The sequence below is a fragment of the Thermobia domestica genome, chromosome 5, assembly GCF_964235325.1.
Source record: "Thermobia domestica chromosome 5, izTheDome1.hap1.1, whole genome shotgun sequence".
Taxonomy (NCBI): Eukaryota; Metazoa; Arthropoda; class Insecta; order Zygentoma; family Lepismatidae; genus Thermobia; species Thermobia domestica.
Window position 1 is genome coordinate 312,160,340 of NC_137458.1, and position 22,542 is coordinate 312,182,881.

A 22,542-nucleotide genomic window follows, 5' to 3' on the forward strand; every position below is an offset into this window, starting at 1 on the left:
TTCAACAGCTGTGTCTGGCTTTCTCTTTCGGTGTCGTCCTTTATTTACACTATGCACTATTCGTATTCACAGCTTGTGTCCCTCTGCAATGTCTTATTCAGATTAAACTTTTCTTCTTGCTCCTCAGTAAACATTTGATTGATTTAATTCTCATACTCTCCACGGATGGAGAGCAGGAATGCCAGACTCGAAAAACAGGTGTACATTTACTTTCCTGACAGATAATACAAATACAAAATTGATCATACAGTTACTTTGTTAAAGGAAGTTGCATACAATTTTGAATTCTAAATTTGGTAATTCTGAGGAAACTGAAATTGTTCAGATTTTCTTCAACAGAATTCCTATTAGACAGGCACATAGCAGAAATTTATTTTGGGATTGTTCAACTTCAATATGAGGATAAATTATATTAAAATTGTTAAAAAAAAATCACCCCTAAAAGTAGACTAAATTTACATAAAAGTCAGGATTTCTGGAGGCACACCCAGGACTCTCCCCTTCCTGTGAGTCAGTCTGTAAGTGAATTTCTCAGGAACATTATGCAATAGACAAAATTGATCATACAGTTACTTTGTTAAAGGAAGTTGCATACAATTTTGAATTCAAAATTTGGTAATTCTGAGGAAACTGAAATTGTTCAGATTTTCTTCAACAGAATTCCTATGAGACAGGCACATAGCAGAAATTTATTTTGGTATTGTTCAAATTCAATGAAGATAAATTATATTAAAATTTGTGAAAAAAAATCACCCCTAAAAGTAGACTAAATTTACATAAAAGTCAGGATTTCTGAAGGCACACCCAGAACTCTCCCCTTTCTGTGAGTCAGTCTGTAAGTGGATTTCTCAGGAACATTATGCAATAGACTTATATATTGAAGCTAATTAGTTCGAAATAAATTTGAACTAAATTTGAGTATTATTGTTCATGTTATAATTATTATTCTATTGTATGTTAAATATATAATGATGAACGCATCTCATTCTATTATTAACGCACTCCAATATCATTCTGTAATTGCCTCAATAATATTTTAACAGTTTATGTTGTGGCACGTTAAATACACTAAGGCACTTCGATATATGATTCAAAAAACTCAAAACACATCTTTTTAAAAATAAGGTTTTATTTTATGCTTTTTATGTGAACGAATTCTCCCTTTTCTTCATTACGAGTATATAATTAATGCTCATAAATATTTTTTACACCAAAATATCCCTTACAGCCAAACGTCCTCACACCTAAACCTTTTTGCACCAAAACGTCCTAGACCCATTTGGAAAAAATGAAAATGAAATGAAATCTTTGAGTTTTACGTCCCACGGTTATGCCGGTTAGGCTAAAGGAGACGGTGATGATGAGTAATGAATGAAATGGTGGAATGAAGAAAGTGGGAGGAAACGGGAGAACCCCGAGAAAACCCACGCACACGGTGTTCGTCCACCACAAAGTTCACTTGGCGGGGGCTGGGATCGAACCCGGGACCCCAAGCACCAGAGGTGAACTAGACCCATTTGGAGTATGCTGTAATAGAATCGATATGTATAAGCAAAAAATAAAATAAAATAAAATCAACATATATCGCTAGGCTACTAATGTGATATACAACACTCAACGTATGTAGAAACCAACATATATTTTTTTACCATTGAAAAGTACGTTTTTCTCGATGGTAAAATTCTACATGCTATAACACTTAATTCCACACAACTGAAGAGATTTTATATACAGCACGTTACTAGTAATAATTGTTATTTAGGCTACGGACAGAGATCGGTAAATTAACCATACAGTAAAAGAATGGTTGTCCGTAAGTTGCTTATATAACACTAGGAATGCAATGGATATACCCGATTGCAATGAAATGAGCTGAGCGAGCTTAAACTACGTAATCATGACTTTTTCCCCATGTTAAGTCTATGGAAGCGTTTTTCGGTGATTATTCCTCGATGGTACATCGGATTTTTGATTTCGACCTATGTTCTCACTCAGCACGACATACTCTATCAGCGTGCTAAGTTTGGTTGAGATCGGCCAAACGGTCTAGGAGGAAGCGTTTTTCGGTGATTATTCCTCGATGGTACATCGGATTTTTTATTTCGATCTATGTTCTCACTCAGCACGACATACTCTATCAGCGTGCTAAGTTTGGTTGAGATCGGCCAAACGGTCTAGGAGGAAGCGTTTTTCGGTGATTATTCCTCGATGGTGCATCAGATTTTTGATTTCGACCTATGTTGTCACTCAGCACGACATACTCTATCAGCGTGCTAAGTTTGGTTGAGATCGCCCAAACGGTCTAGGAGGAGTTCGCGGACAACCAAACGGCTAACCCGAATATAAGAGCTTCGCTTCGCTCAGCTCAACTAGCCAACAGTGAAAATGTAACTGGAATGAAATAGATGTTTGTTAACTATATCGACTACGCTGATAACGAAAACGACAATGAAAAACTGGAATTAGCTCTCGTTACCATGTTAAAGGTTGGGGGAGGCATTTAATTATAATTATTACAGTTTATTAACATTCATTGTCAATCCCTTCCCATATAGATTTCAAATCCCGCTGATGGTAGAATGATTAAGTTTCCTGCAGGCAACAATAACTGTGTGTATTTTGTCGCTATTTTTAGCCAGGGCTGGTAGCAACAATGGGGGAAGGGGAAGGGGAGGGAGGAGAAGAGCATATTTCATTTAAGCGTAGTTTCAGTCTGTAACAAGCTGTGTTGTATTCGGGTGCTGGAAGAACGTGGTATAGAAGTGTAGTTAGTGCATGTGGTCATTGTAATTTCTAGGATTGAATATGCCTCGTAAATGCGTAAACAGTGCTGACTATTTTTGTCACATTTGCGGACAGGCTACATTGAAATCGCAAAAGAGGTCAATAACGCCATATATGAGGAAGGCGTACAAACTGTACTTTGGATCTGAAATCGGGGACCAGGACAAGCCCTGCGCTCCTCATGTATGTTGCATATCTTGTGTCTCGAGTCTTCATTCGTGGTTGAAGCGTAAAAGATCTTCCATGGGCTTTGCTATACCCATGACCTGGCGAGAACCATCAAACCATGTGGATTGTTTGGGTATGGACCTTACATGAAAGAAACATATGATAACGTGAAACAATTGTTATTGCGATTGAACTATGACAAGTTTAAATGGCAGATTTCCGGGGATCTGATAGTAATAGGCATATTACTTGGGCTACAACAGGGCTACACCAAATACTGTTGCTTCCTGTGCCTCTGGGATAGCCGTGCCAAAGCACTTCATTATAAAAAGAAAGATTGGCCTAAGCGTCAATCATTTGAACCAGGACCTTACAATGTTATGCACGAAGCCCTTATCAAATCCAAGAACATAATTTTCCCCGCTCTTCATGTAAAAGTGGGCCTAATGGAAATGTTAAGGTCATGGACAAAACTGGGGAAGCATTTCTCTATTTGCGCGAGAACTTTCCACGTCTTAGTGAGGCGAAAATAAAAGAGGGGATGTTTGTGGGTCCCCAGATACGTAAACTGTACAAAGATGTGCATTTCAACACCATCCTGACAGGTGATGAAAAGTTAGCTTGGGATGCCTTTGTTCAAGTATCAACAAACTTTTTAGGAAATAAGAGGACAGAAAACTATAAGGATCTTGTGGCAAATCTTCTGCACCGCTACGATAGACTGGGGTTTAACATGTCCTTAAAGTTACATTTCTTAGATTCCCACTTGGACTTCTTTCCTGACAACTGTGGTGCTGTAAGCGACGAGCACGGGGAACGCTTCCACCAGCAAATTTCGGATATGGAAATGAGATACCAGGGAAAGTGGAATGCATCAATGTTGGCCGATTATTGTTGGACACTAATCAGGGAATTACCAGCAGAAAACTACAAATGTCAGGCAAAGCGGTTGCGTCTTCAGTGACCTTCCTGTTATTAGTCCTATTATCTGTTAGGTCCTATTATTCCAATTTATATATTTATGCTACTATTATTCTTAATACTTCAACTTCTGTACCAGGAAATGTTGACTGAATTACCTTAATATCAAAAGTCACCTTCTCTTTAAAATACAAATTTTCCTACTATTATTTTTAAGAATTTTCCATCTCATGACTCATGAGAGAGAATAAATTCACGTTATATGTCTTTTAACTATGTTATTGTTCAGATAGTTGCACGCTCGCAACCAGAAGAATAAGATCTCGGTGAAGTTGTAGATATCGGTGTGGTTGTAGACGGCCAACAGATATCGCGTAGATATACTCGTAGTAAAATAATGGTGGTCTATAATTGCTAATTTAATTTCAGAGAAGCTGAAACGATATAAGAAAATCAAGAGGTCCTGAAAGCAACTGCAATTGTCGGGAAATAATTCCCACAAAATCCCTCTAGAAATTCCCTCATACAAAAAATGGTGACACGGTGTACACATCATTGAAAATGTGTTTTATTTCAAATCCAATGATGTATAAACCGTGCTTATATTGTAATTTTTGTGAAAGTTATATGTAATTTTATCTGCACTAATGAATATGGTAAAATGTACAGTACACATAGCATATTTTTATTTAAATATGTTTATTTCTCTAGAAAGAATAATGCGATTCTTATGAAACTTAGAGGACTTACTAAGTATAAATCAAGCTAACATACAATATAATTTGTGTGTTTATATACCTAAGGATACCCAACTACAGGTATGAAAATGGTTTTAAAAAAGGAAATCTGAGGGGAAATTTCCCGAAAATCCCTCTGTCACGGAAAAACTGAGGGTGATGGAGAAAACTGATTGCAGATTCGAATTCTACGCGAAAAGTTTTATTAGATTCAGCCATTTTCTTCTGTGTGCCAGCGAAAAAGTTTTTTTTTTTTTTTTTTTTTTTTTTTGTCGACTAGTGTAATTAGTATTAAATTTCCCTTAAACCAAAATATCCTTTTTTTGCGAAGATGAAGCAGAGAGGAAATTAGACAGAACAGAAAGACATCCAGCGGACTTCATGTTCTTCCATAAACTGAAATATTTAATTTCAAAGCCTTTTGCTTTCTGTTTTCTTTTGCAGAATAGCGGAAACCAAAGAGGCAGAGGTGGTATTGGGTGCATACAATGAATATGAGTTTGGACCAGATGTCCTGAAGATGCCCATAGATAAAATTATAATTCATGAAAATTTCGTTGAGGGATCGCCTCACGTCAAACATGATGTAGCCCTCATTAAATTAAACGGAGAAGTCAAATTTAACGACAACGTCATACCCATTTGTCTACCACGAAAAGGTATATGAAAATTGTTTTACATATTTTTTGTACTGTTCAATACTTTAGAAGATAGAAGGGAATAGAAAGGATATCTTTATATATCTACTCTATCAAACCAAACATAACAAACTGAGCAAGGCTTTGTGATAATACACGTATATAAAACACACAATCACATAACCGTTTCAACACAATACCTGTGTCTTCATCAGACTTCCACTCCTACCTACTTAGGAGTTCGTCAGCTCTTACATATTTCCCGAAGAACAAATTTTAATAAACTCCGCCCCTTCATTAACAAGTAACACTTGTGTTATTCACTTTCACTTGTACAGCTGTGCATGTGCTCAATTATAAACATTCGTTTTTGCTGGATACATTCTTATCCTCTAACTATACTTGTTATGTTTCCTTATTAATTTGTTCTCTTACTCCTTTCTTCTTCTTTAAGTAGAATCTTCTCCCATTCTTTATTTATAGCGAATTCTGCTTTCCAATTCACCACCTTATCTCCTGCTTTCATAATTTCCCTGGCTTCTTTCCATTTTCTCACCAATATCCTGTTCTCTGCTTCTATGACCTCTGCTCTTTCCCACGCTATGCTCTAATTTGTGTCTTTCTGATGCTTCATGTTGTTGTCTGTTTTCAATTTTACATCATCTTTGTGCTGTTTCACCCTTTTTCCATCTTCTTTTTGTTTCTACGGTGTAAACCTGTTACACTCTGCGCATCCCACTCTATATACTACCTCCTTTGATCTTTTTACACTATTGCTTTTCTGGCTAATTGGTTTTTCTGACTAATTCAATTATTCTGCTTCCTCCTTTCCTATATGTCCTAATTCCTGTTTTCCGAAGTATCTTCTTTATCTTCTCTGTTTCTTTGCCTAGGATCTCCAAACCAAAGCATTTTTTGTTCTTGTCCTCTTCTTTCTTCCTCTTTCTTGTTACGCTTCTTCTTACTCTATCCTCTTCGTTGTATCCATTTCTTCTTAATTGAGTCCAGAACTTTTATAAACCTCTTTTCCTCTGTTCTTAATCTGTGTTTATTTCTCCTATTCTTTCCTCCATGCTTTTTTTATGAAATTCTTCTTCGCACCTTCATCCATATCACTTCTCTTCCTACCGACATCTTTATTTTGATATCTAGATAGTTTATCTCCTTGTCTACTTCTATCTCATTCTCTAGTCTAATCCCTTTCTTTTCATCTTCCACTTCTCTTATGAATTTCTCCAGCTGCCTTTTCGTTCCCTTCCATATTCCAAAACAGTCATGTACATAACAGCATAAAAGAAGCAGTCTTTCTTCTCCTCTTTATATCGTCTCGTTCTCCCATTGATTCATTATTATATCTGTTAGTACTGGACTCAAAAAGAATCCTATGTTGAGTCCCTTCTTCATTTTAACAATCCTGTCTCTGATTATGCAGCATCTATTCTCCTACAATACCTCTAATCCTCTATTTACCATTTAACTCTTCCAATCTTCTATTTTCTTTTCACCCACTTCTTCTATTATTCTCAATATTTCTTTTCTGCAGTGTCATGGAAACATACTCTTAACATGGAGACTAAATAAATAACAGGCATGTTTATTTCAGTATGTTATTTTTCTTTCTTTCCAGCCTGGTCGAGGCTTACGGCTGAAATTGCTGGTTGGGGTAAGATGTCAGAGTATGGAGTCTATTCCAACTTGCTCAGAGCAGCAGAAGTTGACGTTCTCACCAAAGAGGAGTGTTTGAATGAATCACGTTATTTACCAGCAGAGCTGGATGAAGACAATTTCTGTGCCAATCGAGAAGGAATAGATGCTTGCTCGGTATGTCTTAATTCATTTCTTGGTAGCAATGAGATTTAATTTGGTAAACAAAACTGAAAATAGACATACAAATAAATGGTTTAAAACTGTGTAAAACTATTTATGTACCTCACATATCTCAGTTTGCAACTAGCCACTGGATTCCAGATTGACACACGTGAAAAATAGGGGAAAAATGGTTCTGCCTCAACGTATTTCTTATTGCATTATCTTACTGTACATTGCAAATTCTTGCGAGTTTCTCCAGCAAATGCAAGGGCGATCTTCAAAGAAACTTAAGAATTCCGAGTGTATTTCATCAAAACTTGAATGAGGAAAAATAAGCAACAATCAAATACAATATTTCAACGAACAAAATCGTAATACATCGTTCAGGTTGAGAGAACCAGAGATATACATATTTGGTTGATCTACTTTGTCTCTGTACAGAATCAAATCTCTAGAAGATCTGAAACGAAACAAAGTCTTTACCTTCTCACTATTATGTTCTGTAAGCTAATGCCAATTAAAAGCTATTTATTGCGAAATAATTTGTGGATGAGAGTGTAGGAGGAAACTTGAAAATCCCAAGAAAATTCACCTACAAGATGTCTAACACAAACTTTAATGGTCTGTATTCGCATATGGAAACCGTCGCACCAGAAATGAGTACTTTCCACTGAGCCACCGTGGCCCCTCTTTGGAAGTACTGTCCGATAGATGTATCGGTCAAGTAAATACTATGTGTGATAAACCAATATATCGTGTTGGACAGAAGTCTTTGATCAGGTAATGGCGACTGCTTTGAAACAAATGCAAAATATGAGAATTAAATCTGTCATATCTGTAGTTTGGTGTGGAGAAGAAACAAACTTGTGAATCAAAGGTTTAAGAACAACTCAAGTTATTAATATAAACTATGCCAAAAACCATTGACTTATATCATGATAAATACGAAAGAAGTTTTGAAACGAAGAAATATAATTTAAAACTTTGTAAGCGGAGGCAAAGAAACTAAACATAATGAAGATGAATCACTCACTGTGTACTGATCATGGTTCAGTGGTCACGACGCTAGACCAGTAGTTTAGAGGTACTCGGATCGAATTCACATCGCGGAAGTACTTTTTTACTTTAGAATTTTTCGTGGCGATTGATCGGCGATGACACATGTTTTATTATTTTCAGATTTTGAATACTCGTATGTTTCAATACTTGAACTATCAAACCTTCAGGAATAATAATACTAATAATAATAAACTAATACCAATAATAATAAAATTTAAAATAATAATAATTACCTCGTAGAAGATTAAAAGTTAGGAGTTTATTATCGCTTAGATCATAACATTACAAGCAGAAACGTAACATTTGGCAACAATATTTCGGTTTTGTTTAATGTTGTCCACGAAAAGAGGAATTTCTCATTTCGTTTCTAAAACAAAACAAACAAAATCGGGACGAGATATAACATTTTACATTCGTGACGGAGCAAGGTTAACTTTAATTTTATGGTCTCACTTTGGAGATGAGAATCCAGACGAAACAAAAATTGCTATGAAACGTACGATCTTTAGTGATCTTAGTGATGAAGACGACAAGAGTCTAGTACTTTTGCCAAGGGTTTGGAAGCCACTAAAGATGATAACGTTGCGCCATGTATCTACTGTAGGGAACTTTGCAGTATGTCCAAAGCCGGAGAAGGTTGGTTTCGATATTTCCTCTGGAGTTACGCTGCAAATGCTGGATTATCTCCGAGGGCCAAGTTTGTTTGTTAAGTTTGTGAAAGTTGAATTATACTTAGTGCTTCATTTTCACTTTTCATCTTGTGTGTTGTTGGAATAATCCTAAAATATATTTTAATTTCTTTAATATTCTTTAATTCCTTTGAACATGTTCATGATTTTTACGTTGTTTTGCAAATAAAGTTTAGGCCTACATTGATATGTTTAAATGTATTTGTTCGAAAATGTTCCTTCAGCCATTCTGTATGTTTTTCTATTAATCAGCATTCACTTCCCTATACTTCTGTTTGTACGTTTCATAGAAGCAAGGTAGTGTGCCATTTTGCCCTGCCTACCTGGGCAAAATGGACTTTCGGAACTTTTATAAAAATCTAAAAATAAGAACTTTAACAATAAATATTCTTACTGATCTCCACGTCAATATTCAAACAACATTCCAAAGAAGCATTCATCAAAAAACGAGAAAGTTTTAAACCTATCCTGAGCACTATATTCAAACATAAAGTCGATGTATGCCATTTTGAGTCGGTCTCCCCTATAGTTTGAAGATACCTTATGTCAAATGATCTAGTAATGTAAGGTTGCCTGGTTTAAGATTATATTTTGCCAATTTTAGGGCAGAAATGCATACATATTTTCAAAATTTGCAAGTCATAGAAATCAAAATTATCAAAAAGTTGAACATTAAATTCCTTACAGGTATAGATATTTTCTTTATTTTTAATGTCCTTATTCCTTTTAAAATATCTACTCCACAGTACATCTGTATTTAAAAATCTGGGAAAGAGACAAACAAGACATTATAGAGTAATTATATATTATAAGAGGTTTCAGCTGCTCTTTCCGCTGAAACTGTGGAGACCGTGGCGCCACCACTCAAGGAAGTTGGGTACCACGAACTACTAAAAGCAAGAACGAATCAAATCATTCAGAGTGCCTGAATCTGATAGAATTAGCCAATGATACACTTAGCTACTGCCAGTGGCAGATGATGCAGTTAATTACAACTGTAGCCGCTAGTGTCACAGAATCACTTTCGTTGCATTGTGGGAAAAATTAATTTCCATTAGTTATATAGGAAGTGTTCCATCAGGGTAATCAGTGCAAGACATACTTTCGTTGCATATAATTTCTCCTATGGATGTAAGTACAAACCTTTTAAAGATAAATTGTGAAAAACTATCAGGTGATTGTGCAAGATAAGACGAATCGAAAAAGTGAAAGAATTTGGTTCGCATGTCGCAATATTTTCCCAGGTAGTATTGAAACCAGATGTGGTAGTAGATTTATACTACTGGTTTTAGTAAATATATTAGAACAGAGATGGATTTCACGGGGCAAGTCAAAGTAGTGGAACCGATTTCAGAAATATATTCTGTGAAATCAAATAAACATGTGTTATTGCGAAACATGTTCTAAGAAAGGTAAACTGTGAATGTCTTCTTCAAACATATCACAAGTGTTCTGTGTGAGCATCTGACGTAACCTGGTGCACATCAAACCGATACTCTATTTCCTGCCAAACTTTTTAGTATCTTTCTCTTCTTTCTCAAAAAACATAAACGGTTGAAAAGTTGCCTCGGACATAAGTCTTGTAGGCTACAAATGTAAAAATTGTCGTATATACCTCACAAGGATGATTTTTGAAAGGAAAACGAAATTGTTTAAAAGTAAAGGTCACAATGAGGAAAAGTAAAGATCATAAGCAGGAAAAAGAAAGATAAAATTCAGGAGAGGAGGTCGGACAGAGAAAATGGGCTAAGGAACAGGGCTAAAAAAAGGTGGGGAAAAGTGGGAAATTGATAATGAAAAAGGAAAAAGTGTAAAAGAAGGGGATGTATGAACGAGTAGATAGCACACAAAGGAGATATAAGTGTAGTGTGGATGTAAAGGAAGTCTCACTTGACCCCCTTCCTCCACATATCACGAGAAGTACACGAAGGTTGTCACTGACCAAACTTTCAATATCAGCAATTCATTTTATGCTCGCTGCTGACTCTTAGCGGTAGAAAATAGAAACTCTGCGTGCAAACTGAACTTTGAAAGTTAATCTTTCAAAGTGCATGTCTTACAGTAATATATGTTTGTTAGATTTCATAGAATAAATCTCTGAAATCGGGTCCATTATTTTGACTTGCTCTGTATAATATGGTTAATGAGATATAACCTAAAGTTATATTTAACTATTAATTTTTAATTTATGTTTAACTAAAAATATTGTTCAAACGTAAGACATGTGTCAGCCGATAAATCACGTCGATCTGAACAAAATAACGGTTCATGAAAAACTCATGCGTAGTTTTCGAGAAAATATAATAAATCGAACTTTAGTCGGGCTAAAAAGTACATAGTTCGTTGTCAGTAATAATTTTGACAGTTTTTATCTTGCTAGAGGAAATTATTATTTGTTTGTGGACTATACATTTAGCAAAATGAATTACAGAAAAACCTGTCTTCAACGGACCCTTTATTAAACGGAAAACTGTCTTAAATGGAAATATTTCACGGTCTCATGAATTTTGGAGAACAAAATGTGTAAAAGTCCCGTCATTAAGCGGAAATTGTGTTATACGGACAACGGAAAGAAAAATAAACATTTAACGGAAAATTCTGTGTTCTGGACTACAGCGTTTAGATGTTTAGACATTCTGTGAGACATATACATTACACTGTTTGCGATAAAATGTTCGATCTTTTGTTAAATATTTCTGGACAGTGTTGACCTTCCCCAATCACTACTCATATTCACAACCACAAATTATCCTTAATCCCCGCAACTTAATCAAGAATCATACGGAATGTCGGAAAGAATAAAACGAGATAGAGGAAGAAGAGGAATACGATACCGAGTTCGAAGAAGAGTGTAGAATAAATACATATCAAGATGCTCTCAGAAGTTTAAAAGAACTGCAAAAATTTGCCTTACGGAAAAATGATTCTGATTCACTTAGTATAATTTCTCAGGCTAAAGTGTATACGGAAAGTCAAGCAGCCAAGCAGCAACGTACACAGAAAATCCTGCTTGGCTATTAGAAAAATAAAGAAAACGTGTGCATAGTATATTTTATATTCGTTTTAATTTTTTGTGCATTTATTCGTAGAAGAAATACTGTAATCGAACAATGTACGTAAAGCAATATATTTTCTCAACATGTCCCTTTATAAGCATGTATTTAAAAAAAAGAAAGAAAGGAAAGGTCTACCTCCACTAAGCGGAAACCTGACTTTAACGGAAATTTTTGCAAGTCCCACTCGATTCCGCTAAAGACAGGTTTCACTGTATTAACAAGCAGAACCGAAACAATGGCACACACGCTCTTTATGCCCATACTACTTGCAATATTAAAAAAAAATGTTTAATCATCATTTATTGTTAGACTAATTTCGAAACTTTCTTTCCAGGGAGACAGCGGTGGTCCATTAATTGTGGAAGTAGAAAAAGGAAAAAGAGAACAAATAGGTAGTATTTAATTCATTTACGGATATTAGATATTCAATAGTCTTGTCACCATTACCAATTTTTCAACTAATATACGCTTTGGTTGTTCTATTGAGGTCACGGCGGGTGAGTGGTAAAACCCTCAACTCTGATGAAAAAGGTTTTTAGTTCGATTCTAAGTCATGCCAGTTTGTGGTAGATAACTACGTGTCTATAGATTTCTTCGTTTTTTAATTCTTCCTCCTTTTCCGTTTCATCAATTCTATCATTAACACTCATATGCATTTACCTTTCATTCGTTTCCATTGGCCAACGTGACAAGTAGCTTTTAATTAAAATGACGTGTGCGATTCGCTACAGTTGTGATCCGGCTCACTGAAATACGGCAATAACTAAAATCCCAAGTATAGAAACATATGGAGGGCAAATGCTAGTCCAAATTCTTCAACACCTAGTATCTCCGTGGAATATACCTGTATCTTCAACTAAAGACTTTATTAATGTTCATTTTGCGTACTGTAGCGGCGATTTGCAAAGATCAGTGCAAATTATCACATGACGAAAAGAAAAAAGTACCGACAACATTATAATGTTGAAAGGTTATGACATCATGACAGTACCGAAGGGAGCGGGTCGCTTTCCTTTTGTGGGAAAGTCTTGAAACTTTGATCTCAGGGTAAGTTAATTTGTACTGGAGAATATTTCCTTCGTACACTTTTTAGTGTTTACCTGTTTATTTTTAGTGTTTTCCTGTTTACATCTACGTTATCATTATCACCTTGAATCTTTTATCATTCTCTTGTATTTGTTATTCTTCTCCTTCAGCTTATGTGGATGGGCCAAAGTGATCTTTAATATATTGATTTTGGCTTCTAAAGTCACGAGTTCACTTGCGTTATTAGTTATCATATCCGATATAACCCATTTCATGAAATAGAGTAGGTAAATACGAAAGTTTGATTCAAAATTAACAGGCCAAACATGCAAGTCTGTCAAATTTCAATCAAATGCTCATGTTGGCCGTTGTCAAACTTCCTGTTACCTTGATGTCTTGAACGTAATTCAAATTACATGTCAAATTTCGTTGAAATTTAAATAAATTTTTGACATTTGTAAGTTACAGAGAGTTTGAAGACTGTCAATTTGAACGTTTAATTCAAATTCGATGGAGTAAGGGTTTCACTAAATAAGATGTTAGTAAATTTTGTGTTATTCTCAACTTTTGTTTGTCTGTAATGTTTCACGCAGATAGTTTTGTGAGCGTACGAATTTTCTGACATTTACATAAGTAGAAGTACTGCCACCTGTTGTTTCTACGTTCATTCTTCTTCGTCACCAACTATATTATTTTAACATAGGTAGTTTATTTTTGAACAATACTAGTAGATCTTGTACATAATTACCTCAATTTTGAAACTTAAAATTTACTTATACTGTATTTACATATCTTTTAGGGATAGTTTCATGGGGAAGAAGCTGCGCTCACCCGGATTATCCAGGTGTTTATACAAACGTCTCTCATTACTTGGATTGGATTCAAGAAAAAACGAAGGATGCGTTATATTGCAGTGATTAACAAATTATAGCATAGAACTTGATTACAGTTTTTAAATAAAATAATTGAATTGTAACATTTTATATATAATCAGAGAAGACTGTATATTTGTACGACACACTCGGTAAGAAAATTGAAAAAAATATCAGTGGATTTATACTGCATTATCGAAGCAGTTTTGTAATTTTCGTTATTCTTCAAGAAAGTTAAACAGAAATATCCATCTGGACTTATGGACAATCTTAATTTATAAACATTTTGTAATATTTATTAATAATACGTTTTTAAACTTTCACAGCAGTCTGTACAGATGAATTTCATAAGGAAAATATCATTTATTGTTCTAGCATGCGTTACCACAAATTTGATTTGTATAAGAAGATAGTTCCCATTAATGGTGTTGGATATCCTCGTCATTTTTTTAAAATTTTTTTAGCTCTTTGATTTATGTAGGGGATTACAATGAAATCTCTTAATAACAGGCACTAATGAGATGCAATAATATGTCCGCAAATATTAAAGGAAGGTTACACAAATTTAAATTATTCACAGCTCATGCGGTAATTGTATGCAGTATACATGAAATACATTGGTTGTAAATATAAATATAGGCTATTATCAAAATTCTATACTCAGTGTTCAAATTACTGGGGAATAATGATGAAATCCTTCTCTGTAAAGGAGCAAAAGTTTTGTTGCAGAATGCGCTTATAAGGGAGCACACCAGAAAATATAACGCTTATGTGAATTTTCGTTTCAAGTTCAAGTTACATCTCTATAAAATCCTAACCACTACGAAATTAAAATACCTCTAATTTTATAGTAATTATGTGATATCTTCAAATAGATAGAAGATAATCGAAATGTGGAACAAGAGCGCACTAAACAATATTATTTTGCATGAGGTACCGTTAACACGAATCACCTAATAGCTTTCCGTTTGAAGCCATTTATAAAAGCGAAACTAATGCCGATTTTCTAAATGGCTGGAAATCGAAAGCAGATAAGTAAGTCGTGATAACGGTATCTCATGTAAAATAATATTGTCTAGCGCGCTCTTGTTCCACATTTCGATTATATTTTATCTATTTGAAGATATCAATAGTTACTGTAAAATTAGAGGTATTTTAATTTCGCCGTGATGGGACCTCTTAATTCGCTCACTTGTTGACTGTATTAAAAGTAAAAGTAACTCGACTAGAAATTATATATTATTGTTAAGTGGTGAAAATGTAGACAGAACTATTGAATTAGTACTGTTTATGAATTTCTGGAGGAGATAGTCTGTGGTAATTGTCTGCTGTGTAATTTTGCGAACAATAGTTTCTGATCGAAACTTACTTGTAACTCAAGAATTAATGAAGGAATCAATTGAAGATTTAGTTTCAATTTGCACAAAGTGTTTTCTCTGCTAAGTAGATATGAGCTGGGCATAATTCTTGCCCGGTATGAAGAGATTAGAGTCTGTGCCCGTAAAAGGGAATGTCTTCTCCTATATATTTTTGCCAGGACAAAGAAAGCTATTTGTATTATACAAGTGATAGTTAAGGGAGTGTTCACTGTAGTTTCTCTTTCCTTTGAAATGAAAGGGTACATTAATAACGTCATTTTACTGTTTTCTTCTTCAGGTATATCCCTTACTTTGTCAAAATAATGTTTTATTATGTGTAAATGTAATATTAATTATTTTTTTAAAATTTTCACAACGTAATAATAAAAATATAATCAGTAAAATCAAAGCGTTAAAATCGCCGTTCATTTCAAAGAAAATACTAGGAAAAAATATTTCCGAATATAAAGCAGTAAGATGTAAAAACAAAGATGGTGGAGGGTATTCAACATCCTTAAGCAAAAGGCTTAACCAAATAAGCAAATTAATCTAACAAGAGTAACTTTGTGGGACTACAAACATAAAAGAATAACATAACGATTTGGAAATTGTAGCGATCCCAATATATCTATTAAAAACTCTACTAAATGATATGGTCAAAATCTATTGGAAAATTCTATGTTCTCAGTATATTCACAGCCTTTGAAACAAATTCTCAGCGAAAAGTGGAATCGGAAAAAGTTGAGTTGAGTTGATTTTAGTTTAGCGTCCCTTTCAGCAGCGAGGCTATATGAGACGTGGACCTACTGATTAACGTGGAATCCGAACCACATGAGCTCCCGCCGGGAATCGAACCCGAGTGGGAAAAAGTATGACAATTTTATTAAATACTACTTATAAGTATTAGACTGGTATTACTAGATAGAGTTGCTGAAATTTTAGTTCAGGAGTCAAGTCAAGAAACTAAATTAAGAGTTATGCATTTTCCGTTTTTTAATTAGAACAGTAAATCACTCACGAATCATATCAATCCAAGATTTTCACCGTATGCTACCTAATTAATGGCGACCGTGACAGGAAGAGTTGGTAAGAAACTCTGATTCGCAAACCATTAACAAGTTTCATTGTCTATTATAATATGTAAGGTTTATTGTGCATATTATTTCCACTGAAAATGTGACTTGTAATGCAGCTGAAGATTGGAAATTACTATTCAAACTGTTTTTTTTATATTTTCGAACAGAGAAATGTTACTTCTTGATTGCTAAATAGCTGTTGGCTAGTTGTTTGATTTGGTAAATGAAATGAAATTATATATATATATATATATATATATATATATATATATATATATATATATATATATATATATATATATATATATATAATTTCAATTTAACGCCAAACAATTATGTCCTTGAGGCTAAGAAAAACGATTATTAAAGCAAGTGAATGATGGTGGAAGAATTGGTGGAATCACAAAGTGGAAGGAAGCTGGAGTACCCTGAGAAAACTCACAGATACGGTGTTGTCGTCCATAAACTTATTTTGGCGGCGTCGAACCAGGGACCCCACATACCATAGATAAGCACTCTACCATGCCCCCTTTGGAGTTTAACGTTCCACTCAGCACCAAGGGACATGAGATGTGGACCTACAGCTTAACGTGGGATCCAAACTACCGATCGGGAATCGAGTACGAGTCTCCTGCGCAGGATAAGCACCTATTATTGTGTAAATGAAAGTATTAACCTAGGTTTCCTGGGTGCATAATATAAATTCCTGTAAATGATAACTTTAAACAGAAAATAATCGAACAGGATTATTCTATTTAGATTCTCAAGTATTTTGTTTAAACTCCAATATCACTAGGTATTACTAATTCTTTTGTTATGGTGCCATATAGATATATTGCTGTAAATTTATAAATATTGTAATCACACATACACATGTATTGTTATTGTGTACAGAAAGTATGTAATAAACTAGTTGTAAATAAGAAATCGAAAAAAAACTCACTTAAATATACTGAGGTCAAATATCCTTCTACTTAATTGGTATCGTTATTCAACATTGCAAACGTGAGTTTCTCAAAGCAGAGTGCAATTTTGTGACAATCTCTAGAGCAAACTAGACATTCATGGGCTATTTTAAAGTTTGTCAAAATATACTAATATGTTGTAACATATCTATTTAAAACTATTTAAAATATTTATAATGGATCAGAGACCAAACTTTTTTTGTATTTATAATAAACATTGATTACTAATTAATGTTGTTGCAAGTAAGCCTAATACCCGAAAATTGAATGGCTTTGACCTGTAGGGTTGCTAGAGTGAACTGAACGTAACCCGGAGATCAGTGAATTTTTTGTAGTCGAGAAAACACAAATTTCAAATTGAAAGCTCTTCTAACACTTATAACGACTATTACTAAAGGCTAATACTATTACCACTAACCAAACTTATAATGTATCGAACCAAATATATATAAGTTAGCGGATATTGCTACCTATTTCATTATTCAAAATTTTTTGAGTTTCTCGCTGCGCCAAGAAAAGCCTTCCTTTCGAGGACTGTTATGAGGAAATCCTGAGAGGTCATCATTGTTGCCAACAGGTGCCTTCAGAAAATAGCCAAATAACGCACAAACTGTAACTAAAATGGCGAAACGTTGTAAAGTTTCGTCCCCGCACACACAGCAATCACACGTCTAATACAAACACATGGTTTTACACTCATAAATAGACAACAGTAAATATTGTAAAAGGAACACGCCTCTAGGAAGTCACGAAAAAGGATTCGGATGAAACACGAAGAAGGCCGACTGCCCCTACGTGGACTCCCCTACAAGAAGAGGCCTATAAAAGAAAACCTTAAGAGGATCAGTTGACAGCTGGTCATTCACCCATCAATACCTTTCTCCTGGGGCCAAGGGCGCTCATCAAGGGGGTCAAGTTGGAGCGCTTGCCCCCCTAAAGGAAATTGTATTTCAGAATATCGAAAACCCAATAGAATTTTTACCTTACAGCAAAATTTGAAACTATATTTGAAAGGTTGCTTATACTTGCCCCCCTTGGAAACCACAACATGGGCTCCCTTGCCTCGGCCCGTCATAAGCTATGGAGAAAGCCTTTAAAACCATTTCCTAAGGCTGCTATGGGCAAGGGGGATATCTTTTGATTGTTTTTCTCCCGGGGCTGCAATGAGCTACGGAGAACTCCCTTAAGTGTCTCCCGAGATTGCTATGAGTAAAGGAAATATCCTTTAATTGTTCACTTCTGAGGCTGCACTGAGAGAAGGAGTTGTTCTCATTGCCTGTGTAAAGTCGTTATGATCTGAAGACAATTGAACCTTTTCTGATTTCACTTTTGTGTGCCGAGGACTTAATTTAACACTAAAAAACGTTTGGAGGTTTAAAAAAAATTTGTAAAGACTTTTATAAGATATTATATTTTTTTTTAATAGAAGGTGAAAGGTTTAAATTCCAGCTTCATTATTTAGACTCTACCAATCAAAACATTGCAATATATTTAAAATTATAGCAAAGATATTGCTAACACAATTTAACAACGAAGTATGCAAAAATATTTTCTAACATTACTATAATAACTTAAAATATAATATGATATTTTTCTTACTATCCTTGCTTTTCTTGCTGTTTAAATATTCAACATTCTTACTTAAAATATTTACAGTGCGTTTTGTTCCCTCATTGAATAGTAATATTAAAGTCCTTTAAAATCTTTCCCTCGTATCCAGTGCTAATGGTAATTCAGACTGTTGTCATTATTCTAAATCTTAAAGTGCAAATGTCTTAAAGTCCACAGTTCAAAACTAAAATACATTATAAACAAATCATACACAAAATTAAATATGCTTTGAAATAAATTATGAAAAAAAACAAAACAAGAGTTTTGGAAATCCCGGTTTGCTGTGAGGCACAATCGAGAATGATGTTAGTAAGATACAATATGGAGTGGCAATAAAAGTTAAAATCCTTGAGCTTTACGTCCCACGGTATGCCGGTTAGGCTAAAGGAGACGGTGATGATGAAATAATGAATGAAATGAAGAAAGTGGGAGGAAACGGGAGAACCCCGAAAAACCCACGCACCCGGTATTTGTCCACCACAAAGTTTACTTGGCGCGAGCTGGGATCGAACCGGGGACCCCAAGCACCAGAGGTGAACGCTCTACCACTGAGCCACCGCGGGCCTTCAGGCAATAAAAGTGCTTCTTCAGGGAGAAGGATTAGAAAAATAACGAACTTCGTTTCAATTTGTAATTTTCTAATAGAAATTTTGATCGTAAAAGTTGTTTAACTGTATGCTAAGAACAAATGGCTAGAAATAGGCAATTTTGGATGTAGAATTAGCCAAAATTAGAACGAAAGGAAAAGGAATGAAGACGTTGTAAAGGAAGCTAATGATGGACGACAGATCATGAGAATAATAGGCAAAAGAAGAAACAGCATGCTTGGCCATCTTATTTGGCACTCCGATTGGATCACCGTGTTGATAGAGGGAAAGGCAGAAGGAAAACCACGAAGAGGAGGACCAACAAAGAATATCTAGATGCAATTACGAAGAAGAGCCCTTATCAAAGTGTGAAAAAGCTCTCCTAAGGGAGAGAAAAGTTTTAAAATTTCTATGTCGCCAACCAATGTATGGCTGAGGAAAGAAAGATAGCTAATAGCCAAACTATATTTTTTCTATCTATTCAGAAAATGGAAACAGCTATAAAATGGTTAAATTACCAAAGCTGCAGGTCATTTTCAAGTTTATCTATACCAAAATATCGAGCATTATGTTCTGTTGACGTCCTATTTCTATCATCTCAACAATTAGCTTTCTCTACACTAAAAATTCTTTCGATAATGCATTACTTACTAATAGAATGAGAATATAATGCAGTACTTTAAACAGTCTTGATGTATTTGCTTTGTCGAAAAGCGCGCTCCATAGTTTATAATTACCATTATTCTTCCAATTATAATGATACTAAAATCTTAGTATTAAAAAGGTTTCAAACACAAAACTTATTGTACAGGCCACTTCCATAGAATCTGTAATCGTTTCTACTTTCCAGTCCTTGAAGGAATAATACTTAATAAGCGTCGAACTCAATTACTGCAGGTGACCTAAAATTGCGATTTCTCACACACCTCGTTCAAGATAATCTCTGTTCGAAAATATAGTTTGTTAGAAAGATAGAAAAAAAATCAAAGAATATCTTGGTGGTCGGAATATTGGACAATTTTCAATATTCGTCATACAGAGGAAAAAACTGTAGGTTTAAATCTTATGGAGAGATTAATATTCTTCTGTCTCCGATCTGATGCAACGATGTAGGAGGTGTATGAAATGCCATCAACCACATAAAAGAAATTCGAATACGTTAACTGGATACTAAGTATTTATTGTATATTTCCAGAAAATGATATATAAAATTATAACACATGAACATTTGCACGGATTAAGCGTGATATTAAAGATATAGAAAAGATAAAAACACTTAAAATTATTCTTATTGCGTTTCTTTACTACTATTTCCATATTTCGAATTGGTATCTCTTAAACGCACAAATATTTACTTCACAAAGGGGGAGTATAATTCAAGGGATCATTCGCGTAGATGTGAATGGTGATAATCCAAGGTTGCGATAAATTCCACTTCTTGCCATGATGATTTCACTTGGTTTCTTAAGTGGCTTGAAAATGGGTAGCTGGACTAATACAGCCGTCTTATAAACCAGGGCCCAAAATTTCCGGGCACCAGGTCGCCATTGACGACTAGAAATTTAGAGATGGTGACCAGTGTTCAGTAAAAATAGTTCTGTACTAAACTCATAGGGCTGTGCAGTTTCTGTTTCGTATGAAAATAATTGTTACTGAGTGAAAGAAACCACGGAATGTGAAGTCTTCACAACGGACATGCAAAGTGAAGTCTTCACAACGTTGTAATTTGACCCTCCTTTCCCACCTTCAATTGAAAACTTCATTACGAGATCCCCTAATTTGCTTCCAACTGTCACATTTTGAGTAGTTTTACCTGTGAATACTGCTTTATGTGAGAGAGGCTTCAGAAGTCTCAACAGAGTTAAAACTGCCTAAAGGAATTCACTGAAGAGTGACACAATGGATGATTTGCTGACAATTTCTATCAATGAACCTTCACTTAAGGACTTTGATCCGAAAACTGCAATCGATAACTGGTACTTCAGTGCAGTAACAGTTATACAAACGTGAAGTCTTAAGGTAAGATATTTTTTAACATGTACAGTATATGAATTATCCAATTCAGAATTGGTTATCCTGAATCTGGTTTGTCTGGTTTTGAAATTTTATGCCCTAATGTAACCTCTTTCTTTGTCAAACCAAAGGCCGTGTGTGTGTGTGTGTGTGGAGGAGATAAACTTTCATAATTTGTGCGTGAGAGATACGGGCAACCACATCATTTTGGGATTGGCGAGTACGTCTGACTTTGAAATTTTGCGCCCTGTTATAAACAGTTCCCGCACTGGACAAATATTAGCTGCCCCTTTAACACGTTCTCATGCTGATCAATACTGTGCTATATGTAATACATGAAGAACGACTCAACGAAGTCCATATACTGCAGTATACCGATGCACTGTATTGTGAAATACAAAGTTTCTCAGTGTTGGATTTTGTTGTTACTTTACGAACCTGAAATGTTCACGGTGTTGGTAATAGTTGGTAAAAATCCATATATGTACGCATGATACTTGGCTGATGTGCTCAATCGATCAACACTAAAAGTTATTACGTGCTTTTGCCTCCTTGATAATATAATTAACAAGGATTTTTCATGGTTCAATGTTTACTTTAAACATTTGCTACTAATTTCAATGAAAAATGTAAGGAGTGCATGGAAAATATAAGGACTTGATTAAATGATTTAGGCTAAGGATACTAAAAAGAGTTTGAAATATAATAATAAATTGACAATTCTGAGGCTTTCTGCCCAGTTACGCTTTGGAATTCACCAACTGTTACTGTTCCCATGCATCTTATTAACAGTTTGCTGGCAACAAAACATCTCGAACACATCTGGCTTCGCTCTAGAAGAAAAACTACGTTATTCATTGCGAAATGATAAAAAAAAGAAAAAAAAAATGAATTCAGAATGTTTTAGCTTGTGCGTTTCTCACACAAGATGAGAAATGTTATGAACAAATAAATGCTGGTTACGATACATTGTACACTCGGGTAAAAATAATGAAACCGTGAATCAGTTACAACTGGCATTCGAAAAAGTGAAATGAAATCTTTTAGTTTAACGTCACCTGATTATGGCTTTTAGAATTAAAAAAGACGATGATTAAAGCAAGTGAATGATGATAGAAGAATTGGTGGAATGAGAAACGGGTGTCAGGGGCGGATTCAGGACGGACTTCTGTG

General features: G+C 34.9%; 1 protein-coding gene across 2 annotated transcripts in view; it reads left to right on the forward strand.

Moving 5' to 3' along the window:
* The window catches only part of LOC145684962 (clotting factor G beta subunit-like), a 163,444-nt gene extending 148,783 nt beyond the window's left edge, over positions 1 to 14,661 (forward strand). For both annotated transcript variants that reach the window (XM_081757314.1, XM_081757313.1), the window contains 4 exons: positions 5,055 to 5,269; positions 6,876 to 7,069; positions 12,196 to 12,253; positions 13,687 to 14,661. In XM_081757314.1, the coding sequence (XP_081613440.1) occupies positions 5,055 to 5,269; positions 6,876 to 7,069; positions 12,196 to 12,253; positions 13,687 to 13,808 (589 nt within the window). In that variant the 3' untranslated portion in view covers positions 13,809 to 14,661. The remainder of the gene's footprint in view (positions 1 to 5,054; positions 5,270 to 6,875; positions 7,070 to 12,195; positions 12,254 to 13,686) is intronic.
* The last annotated feature ends 7,881 nt before the right edge of the window (positions 14,662 to 22,542 follow it).